Source organism: Carya illinoinensis, chromosome 8, assembly GCF_018687715.1.
Source record: "Carya illinoinensis cultivar Pawnee chromosome 8, C.illinoinensisPawnee_v1, whole genome shotgun sequence".
NCBI classification, from domain to species: domain Eukaryota; kingdom Viridiplantae; phylum Streptophyta; class Magnoliopsida; order Fagales; family Juglandaceae; genus Carya; species Carya illinoinensis.
The window spans coordinates 8,850,949-8,872,286 of NC_056759.1; the positions used below are offsets into that span (position 1 = coordinate 8,850,949).

Below are 21,338 nucleotides of genomic sequence, written 5' to 3' on the forward strand. Positions count from 1 at the left end.
CTTCGTATTCTCCTTGAACCCACAAACCAAATCCACGAACCCACTCGAATTCAACATGATCTGCATAAATGAGAGCTGCAATGCAGTGAATCAGATGAAGAAGGTTGTAATAAGCAAGGAAAAAACTCAGGAGCTGTAGTTCTTCTAGTTGGGCCTCATTTATGTCGGCGCTGATGAGTGAGGAAAGAGAAAGGTCAGACAAAGATGGAGATGCAGGGAGGGAGGGAGGGGGGAGCGAAATTGAGAGAGAGATGAAGATGGAAGGAAATGGAGAGTACAAAAATAAATAGATGAAAACGCACCATTTTATTAGATGATGTAGGCAAGCTGCTTGCAAGCCGGTTACACCTGACGCTTGCATCCAGCATTTTTCTTATTATAAAAGGATATAACAAACATTACAAATAGAAAAACGATGAATACAGTCGGTAATCTCAAACGACGCACAATCAGCTCAGCCACGCTGCTGACATGGCATTCTTTAATGAAACAGCGTCGTTTCATTAATTGGAGAAATGATGCCATTTCATCCAGATCCTTACTGCCCGAGTTCCCCCCCCCCCCCCTCTCATGCCTTCGCGATGCTTCTCTTGTATCTTTGTCGATCTCCATCAGACCAGTTTTCTCCTCAGCAACCTGAAGCCCTTCTTAGTTGTCTTTCAGCCCTCTTAGCCCTTCCCTCTCTCACGTAGCGGCCCCCCGGAAGCCCTCTCTTGGTTGTCTCTCAACCCTCCCTTGACGCAGCTGTCTCTTACATTTCGACGGTATGTAAAATATCAGGACTTAATCATTTATTTTTAGGGATTTTACACCGTTTCTAATATTCTATTTTTTCCATGTTATTTTGTTTCATTGCACTTATTTGATTTCATATATATATATATATATATATATTAGTTTGAAATCTAGTATTTGAGATTTAGGTTTTTGAAATCTGGTATCTCATGTATGAGCTTGTGAAATTGTGAAATCTGTATATCCAAAATAGGCACAAATTCTGGTTTCTCTAGTAGATACTTTTATTTACAAAAAGTTTCCATATCTCGGTGTTCTATCAGCCCTCTCCTGACGCGGAACAACTTAAAGAAATCACAACATGTGTTTTATTAGTTACTAGCAGCAAATATAAACAACTTAAAGAAACACAACAATAATTTTTTTTATTTGATATAAAAGAAAAAAGAAAAGAAAGAGGGAGTTGGGAGAGAGATATTATATGTTCATTTGAAAATCTTTACCCTACTTAATTACATAGCCATATTTAATTTGTTCTTGTTTCACGGTTAATTTCTTCAATGTAAGTGAGATCGATGCCCATATCCTTTGGAAAGAATTATTCCACTTTTGTGTTGAACAAAAAGAAGTAACTTTTGTTGGTCTTTTTTGTTTCTTTGTTTTATTGAGTGATATGATGCAATGCTGAAGTATATACAATTAAAATAGGATTTCGTATCTCTTTTTTATTGAGGGGAGGGGTGTTAATATCTAGGAACTTGATAAGCAATTTTGTCATTTATGGTCTGGCATGCATAAGATTTGCTTGGTTAATTTCAAACTTGTCATTACCATGTTGCATAAAACACCAACAGCATGGAAGAATGCTATTAGTTTCCTTAGGATATAAACTTGTCTATGTATAAAATAATCAGGGATTATCTTACTTCAAGTATTTCAAGTTGACAAATAGTGATCAATAGAGTTGGATCTACAAGCTAGAAAAAATGAAGTGGAAGAGACTCAGCGATATCAAGAAGATGGAGATTGATCTCTGTAAGAGAGCAGCTAAGATTGAGAAGAGAGAGATGGTGCAATTCATTAAATATGAGTCATTTTTGAAGGAGTTGGTGCTTTTGAGCAAGAAGGTGGAATAATACGCTCACGCACACTACTTCGGGTGTATTGCACTTTTGTAGTTGATGTTTTTTTTACTTAGTGACTTAGTAGTGGTGTAGTTGATGTATGTAGTTTAAGTGTTAGAAGTTTATTTAGAATGTAATGTAAATATTGGATTTGATGTTTGTTAAGCTTTGTAGAACACAATTATATTAGCACTTCATTGATTTGTTTTAATATTATTTGCATTAATATTAAATTGTTTAGAAATCTTCACTAAAACAAATAATATGCATCACTTGTAATAGTGCTTTTCCAAAACACACATATGGATCACCGTTAATAGTGCATCACATTATGCTTGTCCAGAAAACACATATGCACCACCTGTAATAGTGCTTTTACAATTTTCACTAAAAGAAATAAATCAACTCTCTAGAAATCTCCCAAAATCAAGTCTCCAGCATTCAATTCTCCATAAATCAAGTCTAAAATAAATAATGATAGTCTCATCAAATCTTCACTAAAACTTGCACGTCAAGTGCTTTACAATTGTTCCAAGATGTACATACAAAATAACAAGACTCTTTAACATTTTCCACTTTTAACATTTTCTCCAAATTGTCCCGTCTTGTCCACAGAAATATTAATTTGAAGGCATACAAAAGAACAATATTGTTGCCTGCTATAAGAATATCAATGCTCAGGATGTGCCAAGGTATACGACATCACTAGATAAACAGTGCTATAGGCGTGCATGCAGTGAGCAGAGCCCTCTTTGTTGCTTTCTCCAAGCAAGCTTGAAAAGCCACGTCCAATTTCCTCTCAGCAAAATATTCGTGCAAATGGAACCCAAGGAAAGCTCTCCATGAATCGAGAGCTATAAATCTTGTGTCTAGAGAAAAGCATATTGTCATAACATGAGAAAATAAGGCTCCAAAAATTTCTTTCTTAGCAGCAATAGCCCTCATGTGATGACAATTACTGGAATTTCCATCTAGCTTCAAACTTTTGAGGTTTGAGGAGGTATCAACATATTTCATTATATAAGAACCAAAGGTATATAAAGAATCTAGAAAAACTGATATAGGGCAGGTTTCTACATTCATTCTACAGAACCTTCATAGGCCCCATCGCCTCTCTCCATGTGTGGATTTTGAGTCCATGAATTATCTGAACTTCTATTAAAATCCCAACAAACAAATAGTTTTTTCTTTTTTTTGATTAAAAGGAGGACAGAACCTCCACCAGCTATATATATACCCTCACTTTAAGTGGAGGAAAACCTTTACACAAAAGAAGCCTTTACAGAAGAGAAAGACTTTACAAAAAGCTAACACAAAATATACACTATCATGTGCATCTAAAACAAGCAGTCCCCATAGAGTCAAGTCTCGCCAGTCCTCTCGTTATCCTTGGAAGTTGCTTCCATTATGAGAAGAAAGCTGACTCACCCAAGGCACCCCTTCTAGCCAAAGAGTCTGCCACAACCACCTTCTCTATAGTAGTGTGATATTGTGAAGTCAAAATGCTATAAAACAGCCTGCAGTTCTTCCCAGTAATCCCAAAGGTACCAAGCTGTGCATTTTTGCTTCCGGGACCAGTTCACGAGTACTAGAAAGTCACACTCAATGTCTATAGCTATGTGTCCCAGGTGTTGACATAGTTTAATCCCTTCCAGTAAACTCCTTAGTTCAGCTTCCATGCTTGAGGCATTCCCAAAATGTTTTGAAAAACCATAAACTATTTTTCCCCACTATCCCACAGAATACCACCCCTACCAGCTAGTCCTGGGTTGCCGAGGCTGCTTCCATCCACGTTTAGCTTTAGTCTACCAGCAATCGGCCTTCTCCACTTGATAATCTTCACCTGTTTCTTTTTCACTATCACTGTATGAATTCCTAAATTTCTGATCACTTTAGCATCCCAACTGGTTAGTTTCCGGGCTTTGATGATTGTATTGGCTATGGATCCTATCCAGAATTTAATAGCTCCCCATACTTCCATGATGTTTTCAGAAATCCCCTCCATCCTTGCTGCGCAGCGCCAGCTCCATATTTTCCAAATTATTAAACATGGAGTTAATCCCAGCAGGAAACCAAGCTGAGTTTTGCGTGATGCCCTGTTAAACCAGATCTGAACTCTCTCTTTCCAGCTCTGTTGTGTCCGGAAAGGGACTCCCATCTCAGCTGATGCCCTTTTCCAAATACTTACTGTTAGTTCTCCTTTGCTAAGCAGGTTCTAAGTCTTCATTTTGCCTTTCTTTGCAGCAGTTGCATGCCGACGCAATAGGAATTTCAATATTGCGTGTTTGTTCATCAACACTTAGACAGTTAAAAGCTGCCCTCCACACATATATAGCTATCTTTTTGGGAAGAAATTTATGCCAGACCCATTTCGCCCATTCGAATTTTGGGCTCTTTAATCTCACTTCATTCCAAGCTGATTTTGTGGAAAATGTTCCACTTTTCTCTGGTAACCACACTAGCATGTCCTTTTCATCTTTTAATTTTCCTACAAGCTGTATTACTTCATTTGCTGTCTGTCTATCCATCAATCTTTGTATTCTCTCATCTTCCCATCTGTTTTTGTCTAGTAGGTCTTTAAGTCTTGTGTTTGGCTCATCCACTTGTGATACCATGTCCGAGATAGGACCCCCTGGTAGGAAATTATCAAACCAAAGAGAGATGTTTCCTTCCCGTACTTTCCACCTTGATTTAGCCAGAACTTCTTTAATTCCTTCTTTAACTTTTTTCCAGAAATTAGACACCAGCTTGTTTTCAGGTCTCCTTTCTATGTGTCCATTTTTCAAATATTTGGCTCTGAAAAAATTTGCCCATAGAGATTTTTGGGTTAGAATATTCCATCCAAATTTCATGAAAAGAGATTTTTGCACTTCAGCAACGTCTCGCATACCTATACCACCCTCATCCTCTGGGGCACAAAGCTTCCTCCATGACCTCCACTTTCTTTTACTCTTACCCCCTTGTTCACCTCAGAAAAAATTTGCAAAGAGACTATGCACCTTTCGGATCACTAGTTTTGGCATATGTATTGCTGAGAGCAAATAGACTGGCATGCTAGATAGTACATGTCTCATAAGAATCAGTATTCCCCCTTGTGATAGCAATCTGCTTTTCCAACCGAAAAGTTTCTTCTCAATATTCAAAATCAACGCGTCAAAGTTTCTAGACTTCAATTTGCCCTCCACTATTGGGACCCCCAAGTACTGGAAAGGGAAATGTCCCTCCTTAACACCCGTTTCCATCAAGATCTCTCCCCTCCTTCTTCTTTTCAGTTGCTTAGAGAAGTATACTGCTGATTTTTCCAGATTAACCTTCTGACCAGACCACAGTTCATAAGTCTTTACCACCTCCATTAGGTAGCGTATGGATCCCCTACTAGCATTGGCAAAAACCATTATGTCATCAGCAAATAATAAGTGAGAAATAGAAGGGGTTCCGCTAGGCTGAGAAAAAGTTAAGATCCTCTTCTCCAAAGCCTTCCTCTTGAGCAATCTTGAGAATACCTCTTCCATGATGATAAACAAAATAAGAGAAATAGAGTCCCCTTGTCGTAGCCCCCTTTTTGCCTTGAAGAACCCTTTATAAGTGTCGTGCATCATGATAGAGAATCACGGCGATGTTACGCAATTTTTTATCAGCTTACAAAAGAAATTCGGTAAGCCAAAAGCTCTAAGAGTATGATCCAGAAATTTCCAATTTACCCTATCATACGCCTTGCTCATGTCTATCTTCATCAAAATGTTTCCTCCTCTATTCTTACAGTGTAGCAGCTTTACCATCTCCTGGGTGAGGGTGATGTTTTTCAAGATATTTCTTCCTTTCACAAAAGCCCCTTGTTCTGGCGCAGTAGCATCATCAAGTATCAAGGATAGTTTATCCACTAAAATTTTAGAGAAGGCTTTATAAATCACGTTACATAAGCTTATGGGACGGAAGCTATCGTAACTCTGAGGATTTTTAATTTTCGGAATAAGCACTAGAAAAGATGAGGAGTAATATCTTGGGAGAGTTTGACCCGAATAAAACTCTCTTACAGCAGCCATTCCATCTTCCTTGATAATGCTCCAGCATGATACGTAGAAAGCGGATCTGAAGCCATCGGGTCTTGGGTTGCTATCTGCTTTTATGGATGTGAAAGCCTCAAAAATCTCCTTCTCAGTTGGTTCTGTTCTCAGATTTTGTACTATGTTTTCCGACACAGCAGGTTGGATCAGATCCTCCAAACATGGTATTTTGACGTCATCTTCTATCGTAAGGAAATCCTCAAAATACTTGACCGCCCCCTCATGTACTAGTTCCATCAATCCCAAAACTATTCCGTCTGGTAAGTTCATGCTTTTAATACATGCATTCCTTCTACGTTGAGCCAAGGTAGCATGAAAAAATTTAGTGTTCTTATCGCCCTTCTCTAACTAGATTTTTTTTGCTTGTTGTGCTAGTCTCATGTCCTCTCTTTTATACCGAATTTCCAGTTCTGCCTTGGTAATAAGAAATTCTTGCTCAATATCCTCCGAGTAATTTTCCTGGAGGATCTCCTCATAGATTTCTTCCCTCTCCTCCAGTTCTTTGATTATTGCATCAACTTGGCCAAAGATCTCTCTATTCCACTACCTCATTTTCTGTTTAAGCCTTTTTAGTTTCCCGGCCAGATTCAGTAGACCTGGCTCCCACCTTATCGGCTCATTCCATGAAATCCGTACCGTTTCTAAGAAACCGTCATGTGATGTCCACATATTCTGAAATCGGAACGGCGCTGGTCCATACATTTCGTCTTCCTTTGTAAAGTTTAAAAAATAGGAGAATGGTCCGAGATTTTTCTACTAAGCAGCCTTGCCGTGGCTTGCCCATGCTCGTGCCCAAAGGAAGTGTTTATTAGAACCTTGTCAAGCTTTGCCCAGCTTCTTGCTAAGCCTTACTGCCCATTACACCAAGATAGTTGTTTCCCAACTAAAGGTAGATCCATTAGACCGCAGCTATTAATGCACTCGTTAAATTCTTCCATTGCCGAAGAGGGTCTAGGTCTACCCCCCACTCTTTCCATGTCATAACGAATTATGTTAAAATCCCCCAACACCATCCAAGCATCATTGGTGTTCGACATTGCTTTCAGATTGTCCCAAAGAGCCCTACGCTCAGCTTGGGAGCACTTTGCGTATACAAAGGTAATCCTCAAATTACCCCCTGGATCTACGACTATTGCCGTCATCGACTGCTTATTAATATCTAAAAATTCCAAGTTTAGTTCATCCTTCCAAACGACCCACATCTTTCCTCCTTCTTTTAAGTTAGAGCAATAATTGGAGAACTGTAAACTTGCCGCCCACTTCTGTAACTTTGAGTCCTCCTGGAAAGGCTCTGATACAACCAATACCGAGATCTCATATTTCCTCACCAAACTCCTTAGTCTTCTTCTCGATGTGCCTAACCTCCTAATGTTCCACACTAGCATTTTTTCAATCATAAATTTAGTTTTTTTGGTTGGGCTTTGGCCCTTCTAGATTTCCTCACCAGAGTGTCATCTAAATTTTGTACTCCTTGCTCACTTGTTGGTCTTGTCCCTAGATCTGAACGGTAATCTTTTTATGTTTCCCTAACTATTTTCGTTTCTTCTTCTGAAAGTATTGCAAAGCTATTCCTGCAGATCACAGCATCCTCTTCTTTATCGCTTTCGAAGTCCTCCACGACAACCGTTTCCGTGTCTAGGATAGAGTTGCTCCCCACCTTTCGCATTTCCCCTTCTTCCACTTGTTCAACTAGTTTCATGTATTCTTCAAGAGATTTGTCCTATCCCACCACCTCCTCTATTCTTATGGAGTTGACAGTTTCCTGCACTCCACCACTATCGGGCCCCTCTTCAACTTCCTGCGAGACTCCCGCCTCTTGTTCCTCTCCATCTTCTACTACCATTCTAATATTAGAAGCTTGTTTTCCTCTTTCCTCTCTTAGTTGAGAGTCTTGTTTCTCTTCTGGCATAGCATCCACACTTTCTTCTCCCCCCAAGTTAGAATTCTTTTGTTTCTGTCCCACTTCCTTCCATACTCTCTCCTCTCCCTCCTTTTCCAAGACTTTCTTTCCTTCCCTTCTACTCATTCTGTTCACTGTCTCTCCTGTTCTGCAAACCATTTCTGTGTGTCCCTGTCTAAAACACTTTTTACAATAGTATCATTTTTTCTCATAAACTACACGTTGCCAGTTCTGTGTTTTGCCTGTAACCAGCGGAAATCCAGCCACTGGTTCTTCTAGTAAATCTACTTCAACACACATTCTAGCCCCTGTTGCCCTCGTCCTATATAAGGTGGCATTATTCGTTCCTAAAAATCTACCAAAACGAGAATAAAAAATATGCAAAATATCCATTCTGTAAAGATGTAGAGGCAAACCTGGAAGATAGATCCACTGAGGAGCTATGGACGGTTCCTTTTTCACGTTGAAATCCGTAGTCTAGTTGAACAATCTGAATGAGCATCCCGCCACATATCTTCCCTCCCTCGCCCAAGCATGAAGGTAGTCTTTTTCATTGGCTAGGTGGAGGAGCACGTGGAGTTCATCCATGAAACTTATCATCGGCACTTCAGAAAAATCCCAAGATTTGATGATTTGCAGTCTTAGTACGTCGATAGAAGGCCTCTTAGAGAAAAATTTGAGAACCAGAGCATATTTTAGCTCTTCAGCAACCCTTGACATTTCCACCTCCGAGAAAATAAAACCCAGCTCTCCAGAAACCAGTTTTGGCTTCCTCAACGGTATCCTGAACTTTGCTGTCGGAATCGGTCTTTGGAGGGCCTGAGCAAAGGATCGTCCACCCCCTCTCGTCTCAGCTCTGTCACCATCCTCTCCAGCTCCGCCCGTCGCAACAGCAAGCTCCTTGAGTGGTTCAGGGGTCCCTCCTCCACTCCCATAAGCTCCCGAATGACCACCTATCATGGCCATTGGCTGCTGTCGCACCCCTTAACCCAAACCCTAAACGGGTTTAAAGCCCCTTTGTGTCTCTCTGTTTTCGCCCTCTCAGATTTCGCCCAATCGCTCAATCGCCCTCTCTCAATCTCCCGTCCAGCAAACAAATAGATAAAGACACCAATAATATACATGAAACAATGAGTCAATTCACGCACAACCTTTAAGAAAATAGAGCTGTCTGGTAAAAAATATTTCAACCATTATACTGCATCTAAAGCATCAATAATTCAATATAACCTCCACGTTTACTTGGTACCAAAAGAGAGATTTTTTTTTTTTTTGATAAGAGAGAGAAATAACAGAAGCAGTTGAACCCTGCCATCTCCCAATCCCATGATTCTATAGGAAGCAACATTGTGATTTAACCAAATTTACGTTTAGAAAGTAACATTTGACCTCATTATTGATGTCATCTAGAATTCTTTGACCATCAAGAACCTCATGTTGTCCTTCCCTTCTAGTAGTAAGCCACGGAGTACGTTCAGAGCAGTTCTCTTTAACGGAAACTGCCTTGAGTATTGGACCTGCTGCTGATACACCACTTGACAATGTACTATGCAATTGGAAATCTCCAATACCTTCACATTCATGGCAAACAAAAGGAAAAAAAAAAAAAAAAAAACTGATATATAAGTGATAAAAAAACATCACAACGTCAAGAGAAAGGGAAGTTGGCACTAATAGTGCAGAGCAATGATCACCTACATATTAAAGATTTATGAAAAGGATAAATAGTGACATAAATAAGTACAACAATTATACCGATTAAGTTTACTTATAAAAACTTTCCAAGCTTTTGCAGCAAATGCAAAGAAAGGCAAAATATTGGGGCTTCCAGGATTTTCATACTAAAGCAAAGAAAGGCAATTATGCAAGAAAATTGTAGAAAATGGGAGAGATTGGCTTTAAGTAGAGTTGGGTGAGGAGGGGAACAGGAGTTAAGAGGGCTGGATGGAGCCTGGAGTCGGTAACAGAGAGAAGGTGTGGGTAGTATCTGCATGAGTATTGTCTAGCTCAAGTTGTACATTGTGATCTGAAGCCCAGGTATGCATGCGATCATTAGCTTATAATGATGATGCTTTGTTTCTTCCTCTACCTCGTCTAACATATAATATGAGTACTAATAGTAGAGTTACTACAAGTTTTACTAGTCTTATATGATCTCGATTCTTTCAAATTTCTACTTCAATTTGATGGTTCTAAGTGGGAGAGCGGTAAACATATTAGTGGACTCTACAATATTAGAAAATATTAAATATTATCATAAAAATTGTTGAACCCATTTCATATATCAATCTCTCTCTCAATTTGAGGTTTTTCAGTGCTCTTTAAGAACCGAGACAACACAAAATGCTTTGTTGATACAAGCAACAGTCATTCCCGTTTTGATACCCTTTTAATAAAAATAGTTTCAGGATTGTGAATTCTTTCCAAGTCATTGTCAGATACCAACTCAGTTTCGTTTCTCTCAACGTGGTAATAACCCCAATTCTCAACTTAATGGCATGAATGATTCGCCAGATCCTTGGCCTACTAGGTACATATATGTGCAACTGTTATATCTGTGATTACTAGAATGTCATTTCATTTGTTTTGTTGCCCAAGTAGCTTAGTCTTCAGACAACCATATTATAAAAAAGAAGACAGAAACTGAAAATAATTGCAGAGAGATTTTAGTACAAAGGCATCTTCTAGCACACAGGACAAGAGATGTCAATTATGCATATAACCTTGAAGTTAGAATGCAACAGTTGTATTTTAAATTTTAGGTGCCCCTTGTGACCTTATAGGCTGAAGTATGTCCAAACGCCAGTAGTTGGGAGAAAAGCTTGTTGTGTTTCCTGTATTTTTGTTACTTTTCCACAGAGATGATAACCTTGGTGTGATTGATACCAAATTAATTGCTTTCATTCTCAATATACTCCAAAAGTTGTCAAAATGAGAAGATGTTCTTTCTTCAGTATGTCATGCTTTGTCCCTCTCAATTATGAATTAATGGATTTTCACCCAATTATTTCGTTTATTTTACCAAGACACAATTTGTCCCACAATGAAGCAGGGTCGGAACCATCATCGGCACTAAGTACCACGACAACACTTGCAAGCCAGAAAGATCTACAAACATTTGCAATGATCATTGAGATTTTGAAGCTCAGTAAAGCTTTGCAACAATTTGAAGAGGATTAGGAGGAAGAAGTAGAGCAGAAGGCAGTTGTGTGTGATTTATAGTTCTGTCAGATTCGACAGTTAACAACTAACTTGAACTTAGCAGCTGAAATGCCAATTATTTCAAGAATTTAGCATTACAAATATCTTAAGACCAGTTGTCTTCAAGTACAAAAATGAAAATCTGTAAAATTTGAAGTCGGACAGTTTATTGATATCTTACCAATCTGTAAAATACAATGCTATATCATAGCCATAACATTAGAACCAAATCATTCGAGTCGAGCTCGCACACCCCATACTCGCTCGAGCTTGGCTCATTTACAGCCAACTTTATTTCTAATGTCTGCTTCGATCTTGGACTTGATTACTGCAAGTGCAAGGGGTGGAGATTGTTTTGAAAGCTATACTAATAAATCCATTTACATGCCATGTAATTGGTACTAAAGAAAGACTACCAAGAAACCCAGCAACGAGCGTCATCTTAAGCTAAGCTGTCTTAGTGGAAAGGAATAAAGAGGGAAAAAGGAATTTTATTGAAAAGTCAGCTATATTTCTTACCTGGAGTTAATGGGAAAAATGGTGTCGTTTACTGACAGAAACTCAATCTAGCATTAAAAGTTAATTTTACTTTGAAAAAAAGTGTCATTAGCTTGTGCATGAGTTCAGGCTCTCACTACTTAATTGTTGATTTCTTCTTTAATATTTTGTCTTTGATGCTACATTGCAACTGCACGTTTTGGTCTGTTTCAGATTTGGAATTTGATTACTACAACTACTTGGATTACTAATTCAAGACAGACTGTCGTATGATCCCATCTATTCAATAAAGAAAGACTGCGAAGAAACTCGGCAACCAAAGAGGACAATGTCAAGCTGTATAGAGATTTATAATCAACCACTTTGACCAAAGTGTCAGTAGTGATTTGATTACTGCAAGTGTTTGGAATTGGATTATTAATTATGTGTTGGTGAATCATTGATTAGGTAATAAAGAAAAACCAAAAGAAATATTTTGACTTGACTCTCTAGCAGGGCAGGCGGCTAAAGGCATCTTAGTCCAATCCAAGAGCCATTTGTATTCCGCCACAACTAGTACACAAGCAATAAAGCGCCCTTCCTGGTTTGGTTGTGTAAGGAGAAAGCGGATACGAGGAGGAGAGAGAGGCTGGAGAGAATCAATGGATGTTGGGGCAGTTGTCTCTCTAGTCATAAGGAAACTCACAGACATGCTTAGTCAAGAATCAATCATCTTCAAAGAGGTGATAGATGAGGTAGAGCTGGTCAGAGTAAGTCTTAGACAGACCCAGAACTTTTTAACTGATGCAGAAGATAGGAAAGAACGCGATTACAAAGTTAAGAAGTGGTTGGAAGAATTTCTTGATCTTGTTTACAATGCAGAGGATGCAATTGAAACATTTGTCCTATATAGAATGCATATAAGAAGTATGGGCTTCTTCTCTAGGAGGTTGACTTTCATCTGCAAGAAGTTGAGGCATGGTGCAGAGTCTGCAGACCTTCGCGGTGAGGTAGAGAAGATCAAGAACAAGATCGAGGATATTAAGAATAAAATCGAGGAGATCAAGAAGCGAAAACGTACTAGCTATTCTGGGAATAAAGAATCAGACCCGATTGGGTTCAAAGAGGACAAAAAAAGGCTAGTGGCCAGGCTAACTGACACTTTCCTCGGAAGGCGTCCCATCATCTCTATTGTAGGTCAGGTTGGCTCTGGAAAGACTACCCTTGCTACAGCACTATATGATAGTAGTAAGATTAATCGTCATTTTGATTGCCGTGTGTGGGTTTCTGCCTCTGAGAACCTTAGAGATATTCTCATGAGCATTTTGCAGCAGATTGAAAATTCAATGGTTGGTGAGGAAACTGCTATTACAGAGTTGGAAGCAAAGATTCAAGAAAGGTTGCGTGATAAAAGGTACCTGGTGGTGTTGGATGATGTGCGGTCACGTAATGCTTTGGAGGCCCTGCGTGCCTTGCCAAAACAAACTAATGGTAGCAGGGTTTTGTTGACTACTAACAAAGAAGATGTCGCTTGGTTTGCAGATCCAAGCCGATTGCCTTACCAACTCAAGCCACTAAAAGATGATGATGCCTGGAATTTGTTTTTGAAAATGATACGTTTGCCAAAGAACGTTCAGTTCTCTGAATTGGAGATATCTGAGCTCAAAACAAGAATTATAAGAAGATGCAAGGGTTTACCTTTAGCAATCTTAGAGCTGGGAGAATTTCTGTCCACAAGAGCTGCGAGCTATGGCGAATGGTTGAAAGTTCTTGACCATCCAGTTTGGCAGCTTGATAGAAAAAGAGATCTTCACAGTGAGGTAGAGGAGATCAAGAATAAGATCAATGAGATCAAGGAAGAGGAAGAGCATGGGGAGCCCCTCAGGATTCAAGAATATTTAAACGTGTGCAAATCAAGCAATCAAGATGAAGGGTTAAGGCAAAATCAACAGAGTAGTTCAAGCTATTCTGTGGATGAAGAACATTCAGATGTCATTGGCTTCCAAAAGCACAAAAGAAGGCTGGTGACCAGGCTAACTGACACTTACCTCCGAAGTCTTCATGTCATCTCAATCTTAGGCCAGGTTGGCTCGGGCAAGACGACCCTTGCAATGGAACTATATGGCAGCAATGAGATCAGATATCATTTTAATTTCCGTGCATGGGTTTCCTCCTCCGAGAATCTTAGAGATGTCTACCTGATGCTTTTGGAGCAGGCTGACAATTCTATGGATTATGAGGAAGTTGCTACAACAGAATTGGTAGAGAAGCTCCGAGAGAAGTTGCATAATAAGAGGTACCTAGTGGTATTGGATGATGTGTGTTCACGGGATGTTTTGAACACTCTGCGTAATGCCTTGCCAAATGAAACTAATGGTAGCAGGGTGCTGTTGACTACTAGCAATGAAGGCGTCGCTAGGTCTGCTGATCCAAGACGAATGCCTTACCAACTCCAGCCACTAGAAGATGATGACGCATGGAATTTGTTCTTGAAAAAGGTTCGCTTGTCAAAGAACATTCAGTTATCTGCTTTTGAGACATCTGAGCTCAAAAGAAGAATTCGAAGAAGATGCAAGGGCTTACCTTTGGCAATCGTAATGTTGGGAGGTTTTCTGTCGACAAAAGGTATGAGCTATGAAGAATGGTCACAGGTTCTTGACCATCAAAGCTTGCAACTTGACCATCAAAGCTTGCAACTTGATAGAAATGGTGTAGAGTTCTTGAAAATCTTGGCCTTGAGTTACAATGATCTACCTTTCCACTTGAGGCCTTGCTTGCTTTATTTTGGGCTTTTCCCAAAAGGATATGAAATTCCTGTGAGAAGGTTATTGCTGTTATGGCTTGCAGAAGGGTTTGCAAAGCAGTCACTCGAGAAGACTCCAGAGGATGTGGTGGAAGGATATCTAGATGAACTTATTAAACGGCAAATGATTCAAATAAAAAAATGGAGAAAAGATGGGAGTCCCAAAAGATGCCTCATGCGTGGTGAGCTTCACGAGATCATCTCCTCAAAAGCAGAAGATATTGGCTTTTTGCATATCCAGGGAATTATGTCAGGCCGTGAAGCAAATGAATCTCCTAAGCTTAGTGTTCGTCGAGTTGCCGGGTATGGTGATATCAAAGAGTATCCATGCAAAGAACTATACATTCAACATTTGCGCTCTTACTTGTCGTTCAACACTCAAAACAAAGATATGCCTGCGAAGGAAATAAGGAACTTCCTTAGCAAAGTCGTTGGCTTTCAAGGCTTTGGATTACTCAGGGTGCTTGATCTAGAGCGAGTTTACAAACCTAAACTATCCGAGAATCTGGAAAAACTGTTTCACTTAAGGTACTTGGGATTAAGATGGACCTTCTTGGATACCCTTCCCGACTCTGCTGGTAGGTTGCCATACTTGGAGACCTTGGATGTGAAGCACACCTACATCAGTTCTCTACCAATTTCTATTTGGAAGATGAAACACATACGGCATCTTTGTTTGAATGAAATATGCTTTGACATGTCTGTGCAAAAACCTAACAGTTTGCTTCCCCAGCTTCAAACATTATATGGGGATTACTTGTGGACAAGAAGAGTCCAATGAAGAATGGTTTGAACAAGTTAGTAAATCTGAGGAAACTGGGTTTGACCTATCATTTAGACTCCGTTCAAGAATTAAATGAGTGGATTGCAAGATTGGCAAGTCTTCAATCTTTGAGGTTAAGATCCAAAGACAAAAATGGTCGACCTTCAAAGCTTGGATTGAATCCTCTTTCAAGCCTTGAGAATCTCACTCACTTGTATTTGCTTGGAAACTTACCAGAGCTACAAGATGGGTTTGAATTCCCTCCAAGACTTAGAGTTCTTACTTTGTCAATCTCAAAGCTAGAAAAAGATCCCATGCCAATCCTAGCGCAGTTACCAAACCTTGTTGTCCTTAGGCTGTTGGCTGATTCCTACATTGGGAAGGAAATGTTTTGCCCTCATGGAGGCTTCAGTAGGCTTCGAACTCTGAAGCTGTGGATGCTAAAGAAATTGGATAAATGGACTGTGGGGGAAGGAGCAATGGAGAATCTCCGAGAATTAGAGATCCGATGCTGTGACAAGCTAAAGAAGCTCCCACAGAAGTTGCTAGATCTCAGCACCATTGAGGAAATACTTCTAACGAACATGCCCAAGGAATTTGTAGACAATGTTCAAGCCGACAAGCAAAAGAAGAAACTAATCACCACCAAAACATTGCAGTTCTGAAGCCACCAATTTGCTAGCTTCTTGGTGTTACTGTTGTTATTGATGTTGGCATGTTGCGTTGTTCTTGTCCTTGTTTCTTGTGTTGTTGCTGCAGCTGTTTTGTTAAAGTAATTGCTAAGAGATTGCAGTTCTATCCCATGCATGCTGGATGCATTGAGTGGGTGTTTCATTCTTTGAGATTTGTTTCTCTAAATTTTGGCATGCTATCTTGGCCTCAGGGTGAGCTCCAGTTCTCTAACAGCTTGGCACAACCCATGCTTTTTGATTCACAGCTTGGGACAACTGGTTTTCTGAAAAAAATTTAGAATGGATGCTCGTGTGCGCCCAAAACAGCCAGAAAATCAAAGACTCTTGCGTCTGAGACTCTGACGTGTGCACTCACCACTTTTGGCGAAGCAAATTCACCTGATTCCAGAGGTAGAAACCAGTTTTGTGTAAAGATTACATAAGAAACACAAAAGAAAATTTTGGAAATTTATTACAAATCATAAGAACACGGTTTGAGCTACCTGAATAATTAAGTAATTATTCTCGTTTTTAAAAAACTCATATTAAATAATGTGCATGCGAACGTTTTCTGAAAAGCCGTGTGATCCATTATTATTAAGTTGGTGGGTAGAGTACACTATCTATATCATTTAAATTGTAAGATTTTATTTATAAGATTTAAATTTTAAAACTTTTCTTACAAACTAAATTCTGTCATTTAAATACTTTATTAGATATGTTGAACCTATACAAATATAAATTAGCATCAAGGAACTGTTGGTAAAAGATGTTAGAATTAGGAGTGTAACTAGTCCGTTTCAATTTGGTTTTAGACAATTTTTAGAGCCGAACTAATATATATTAATTTTAAAAATTTAAGAATTGATTCACTATTAAAATTGGAACTTCCATTTTTTTGGGTTCGGTCCAATCCAGTTTTATGAATAAATAAAATGACATTCCAACAAAATTTTAGCAAGTGATTGATCCATATCTCTATTTTATATTATCTTAATGTTATATTAAATTTATATGTTATATCAAAATTCAAATATTATATTAAAAATTATAAGATTAATTTATGTTATATCATAATCAAATATTATATTAAAATTTATAAGATTAATTTTATGTTATATCAAATGTTATATTAATTTTATATTATAAGATTAATATACATGAATAATAAGATTTTAAAATTTCATGTCATATTAATTAGCATTTCAACATATAATATATATAATATAATATAAAAAATCATATAAAAGTATTTTATATATAATATAAAAAATTATACTGGTCGAACTGATGTTCTAAATTTCAAAATTGGAATCAGACTAATTTTCAACCAATTTTATTGAGTAGAAACCGATCCGAACTAGATGGACTAACTAGACCAAACCCATTGATTTAATCTAGTTGGATCCGGTTCATCAATTTTTTAAACTATTTAAATATTTTTTAAAAATAAAAAAAATTATAAATCGATTTAAAAACACTTAATTAATTATTAAGTATAAAAATTAAAATAAAATTCGGTATAAAAATTTTTCGGTGAAGTAGAGGTTCTTTTGTTTGAAAAATTTTATGTACAGTCACTTTTGTGCACTCCTTTGTGTACTTCAATGATATGATTGGTTGTGTATTAAAAAAAAATTAATCTAGCCAATCATATCAATAAAGTGCGCAGAGAGTACGTAAAAGTAACTGTATGTAGCATTACTCTTTTTGTTTTTGTGTTTTTAACGGCTCTAGTTAGAAACTTGGAAGTTGGAACCATTTGTAGGATATTTTGCTCGTAATGCCGTGAAGCTAAACGTGTCGTCGCATGTCTCTGGTCTAAAACGGCGTCGCAGGTTGTAGACGCGACGCCACTTTAGAAGCTCCCTTCGCTCTCTGTGCCTTGATTTTCCCTCTCGCATTCCCCTGTCATGGCGTTTCTACCCCGCCGATATCTATGGTTTCTCGTGAAGTTCAACAATGCCAGGTACCATTCGCCCTACCTCTCTTCACCAAGTTCGTTATTTTCATTTCCCTGTTCAACCCTCGATTTTCCATCAAGTTCCTTGAATGACCGGCCAGCACCGGATCACATCACCTGCAAAGCGAATCTCGAAGAACGCTTGGTTCTTGAGCAACTCTCTGACCTCTTACCAATCTCACCTGGTAATGCTTCCGCCCCGAACCTATTTAAAGATTACAATCAAAGTAAACAAATAGCACAAGTTAGGGCAGTTGACGGGTTTTTGTTACCCGAAGAGAAATTACGAGGGATCTTCCTTCAGAAGCTGAGAGGTAAATCTGCAATTGAGGAGGCTTTGACAAATGTTGGTGTGGAATTGAGTCTTGATGTTGTTGCTAAAGTAGTGAACAGAGGAAACTTAGGTGGCGAAGCAATGGTTTTCTTTTTTAATTGGGCAACTAAGCAGCCGGCGATAACTAAGGACATTAATAGTTATCGCGTGATAATAAAAGCGCTAGGGAGAAGAAAATTCTTTAGATTTGTGATGACAATGCTGCGTGACATGAGGGTCGAAGGCGTTAGCATTGATTTGGAGACGCTATCGATTGTGTTGGACGCTTTCGTTAGGGACCATCAAGTGTCAAAAGCAATACAGATTTTTGGGAACTTAGAGGAGTTTGGATTGAAATGTGATACCGAGTCTTTGAATGTGCTTTTACGATCTCTCTGTCAGCGGTCCCATGTTGGTGCTGCAAATTCATTTTTGAATTCGATTAGAGGGAAGACACCGTTCGATAGTATGTCATACAATATCATTGTTGGTGGGTGGTCGAAATTTGGTCGAGTTAGCGAAATGGAGAGTGTTTTGGAGGCAATGTTGGCAGATGGGTTTAGTCCTGATAGCTTTACTTTCAGTTATCTTATTGAGGGTTTAGGAAGGGCTGGTCGGATTGATGATGCTGTTCAGATTTTTAAGAACATGGAGAAGAAAGGTTGCTTGCCAGACACTGGAGTTTACAATGCAATAATATCTAACTTTATATCTGTTGGAGATTATGACGAATGTGTGAAATATTATAAGAGTATGTTGAGTAATAGCTGTGAGCCTGATATTTCTACTTTTACCAAATTAATTGCTGCTTTTCTTAAGGCTCGCAAAGTTGCTGATGCACTGGAAATGTTTGATGAGATGTTAAGTCGTGGGATTCTTCCCAGTACGGGGACTATAACCTCTTGGATTGAACCTTTATGCAGCTATGGTCCGCCCCATGCTGCTATGGTCATTTACAATAAAGCAAGAAAATTTGGATGTAGAATATCTCTGAGTGGTTATAAACTATTGCTTATGCGGCTTTCTAGGTTTGGTAAATGCGGAATTTTGTTAAATGTATGGGACGATATGCATGAATGCGGTCATTCTTCGGATATGCAAGTTTATGAGTATGTCATCAATGGCCTTTGCAACACAGGGCAACTTGAAAATGCTGTACTGGTTATGGAGGAGTGTTTGCGGAAAGGTTTTTGCCCAGGCAGGCTTATATATAGCAAACTAAATAACAAGCTATTGGCTTCGGATAAAGTTGAGAGGGCTTACAAGCTGTATTTGAAAATCAAACGTGCTCGTCGTGATGAAAATGCTAGGATATATTGGCGTGCTAATGGCTGGCATTTTTAAACTGGCATGTTTGTCGGCAGCAAGTGCAATTTGTTTGTCCCTTGCTTTGTCCCACTACGGGTTCATTACTTGCATGCAGTATGAAATAATCCCTCTAGTAAGTACATGACTGACGTTCTTTTAATAATATATTTTAGAACACCCACGAGATTAGTCAGGATGTTGTTCCTGGACACCCCTTGCCAATAAAAAGAAAAATTATATTTTAGAACCTGGTTTGTACACTCTTTCCAAGAAATCACTTTCTCTGCTTTTTGAAAAACTATGTTTTGAGAAGCTCTGTTTTCTGATATCATTATTTCTTTATGTAATCTTTTATGCGTATCTTGCTAGGATAGCTGTCACAGTAGTATATTTATTTTCAGCTTCTTAGGTTGGCGTAAGGTTTCGCTGTGCTCATGCGAATCCTCTAGATATTAGGCATATGCAAATGATCTGAATAAGTCATCGGCTTTTAGCTTCAAATTGTCTGAAATTCAACTTGCTAATTCACGTTAAACATAATTATGCATGATGCCCTTCAGATGACAGTTTGGTGAAGGTCCAACTGATGATGCCCTTCACAGTCAGTTGTCCATAAATGCCTTCGATCTTTGATTATTAAATGTAGTTGATTACACACTTTGTTTCATTTTAGTTATTTATATTTCAACCCTCGATTTTTCTCTGTAAAACTAAATGTACATAATTTCTACTTCGTTTAGCGTTCTGAATATCAGTTGTTCATCATATAGTGTGTTCCTTTTACTTTACATGCGAGCCACGATCTATACAAACTTTTATTTCATGTGTTTGAACATTACATTTAACTTCCCTTTTCTTATCCGCATCATTGTTCATAATTTCCAACCTTCTGTCGTCCTGGTTTGGCATGTTTGATTCGTACCGTGTTTTTTAATTTCCAGAAATATCAAAAAGATGAAACAATATTGCCTGTACTCGGATTGTAAGATTTTTTTTTTTTTCCTGTGAGTGTATTTTGTACTCACATGTGATTGTTTGTTAAAATGCAGTCTGTTGTAATCATACCTGAAGCTGGAGTGCAACTTGAAGCTCACCATTGGAGGTAGTTCTTTCATCAAAAATTATACTTGCGGTTCCCTTTATGAATCAGTGTATGAAATCCGTTTCAATTGTGAGTAGCATCAAAGAGATATGAATAGATAGCTGCGAGGCCTATCCTTTACAATTCTAAAAGTTTTCTTTCTGGCCTTTTTTTCTAATCTACAGAGAAATATGACACCGTTTACTTATTAATGGAGACTGGTAAGATATGTTGGTGCATGCCCATTATATTTTACAGCTGGATATCATTATCGTTAGACATTGCTAAAAGGACGACGTTATATCTTCTGTTCAGGGCATTGAAAACTTGTGAAGCCACATGGATGCTTGAATCAAGTCATAACCAAGGAGAGTGGTGATGAGAAATCTAGCAAACTGTGAAGCAGAAGATACTGAATTGGGAAAAATAGAAGGGTGGGGGTTTAGGTGTCTATCTTGAATCAGTTGGGCACCAATAAATTGGTGAATGTGAGCTTACATGCCCCTCCAAAAGTTTAAAAAGGAAGAATTCAGCGTTGAAGTCTTGAAATTTTTTTTGTTGTTTGTTAAATTTAAGAAATTTGGAAAAGCCACCTTGTCTTAAGTGAGGTTTAAATATTGAGTTAAGATAAGAAAAAATAAGTTGAGGTAAAAGTTAAAAGTTGAATAAAATATTGTTAGAATATTATTTTTTAATATTATTATTATTTTAGAATTTGAAAAAGTTAAATTGTTTATTATATTTTATGTGAAAATTTGAAAAAATTATAATAATTATATGAGATGAGTTGAGATCAATTCTGAATCAAAATGGGATAAAAGTAATTCTTGATTAGATGAAATGTGATGAAATATTTTTACTATCCAAACAGGATTTTAGTGTGCTTTTATTTATTTTATATAATTTTATTTTAAATAAGGAATATTTTTATAAAA

General features: G+C 38.2%; 2 protein-coding genes across 2 annotated transcripts; both read left to right on the top strand.

Moving 5' to 3' along the window:
• The first annotated feature begins 11,681 nt into the window (after nt 1-11,681).
• On the top strand, nt 11,682-15,870 carry LOC122318074 (putative disease resistance protein At1g50180). The gene has a single exon (XM_043135207.1). The coding sequence runs from the start codon at nt 12,164-12,166 to the stop codon at nt 15,083-15,085; it is 2,922 nt and encodes a 973-aa protein (XP_042991141.1). The 5' UTR covers nt 11,682-12,163; the 3' UTR covers nt 15,086-15,870.
• Nucleotides 15,871-17,485: 1,615 nt separating this feature from the next.
• LOC122319108 (putative pentatricopeptide repeat-containing protein At5g43820) lies at nt 17,486-21,018 on the top strand. Its single transcript, XM_043137015.1, has 3 exons — nt 17,486-19,455; nt 20,372-20,624; nt 20,719-21,018. The coding sequence occupies exon 1, from the start codon at nt 17,652-17,654 to the stop codon at nt 19,356-19,358; it is 1,707 nt and encodes a 568-aa protein (XP_042992949.1). The 5' UTR covers nt 17,486-17,651; the 3' UTR covers nt 19,359-19,455; nt 20,372-20,624; nt 20,719-21,018.
• Nucleotides 21,019-21,338: the final 320 nt, after the last annotated feature.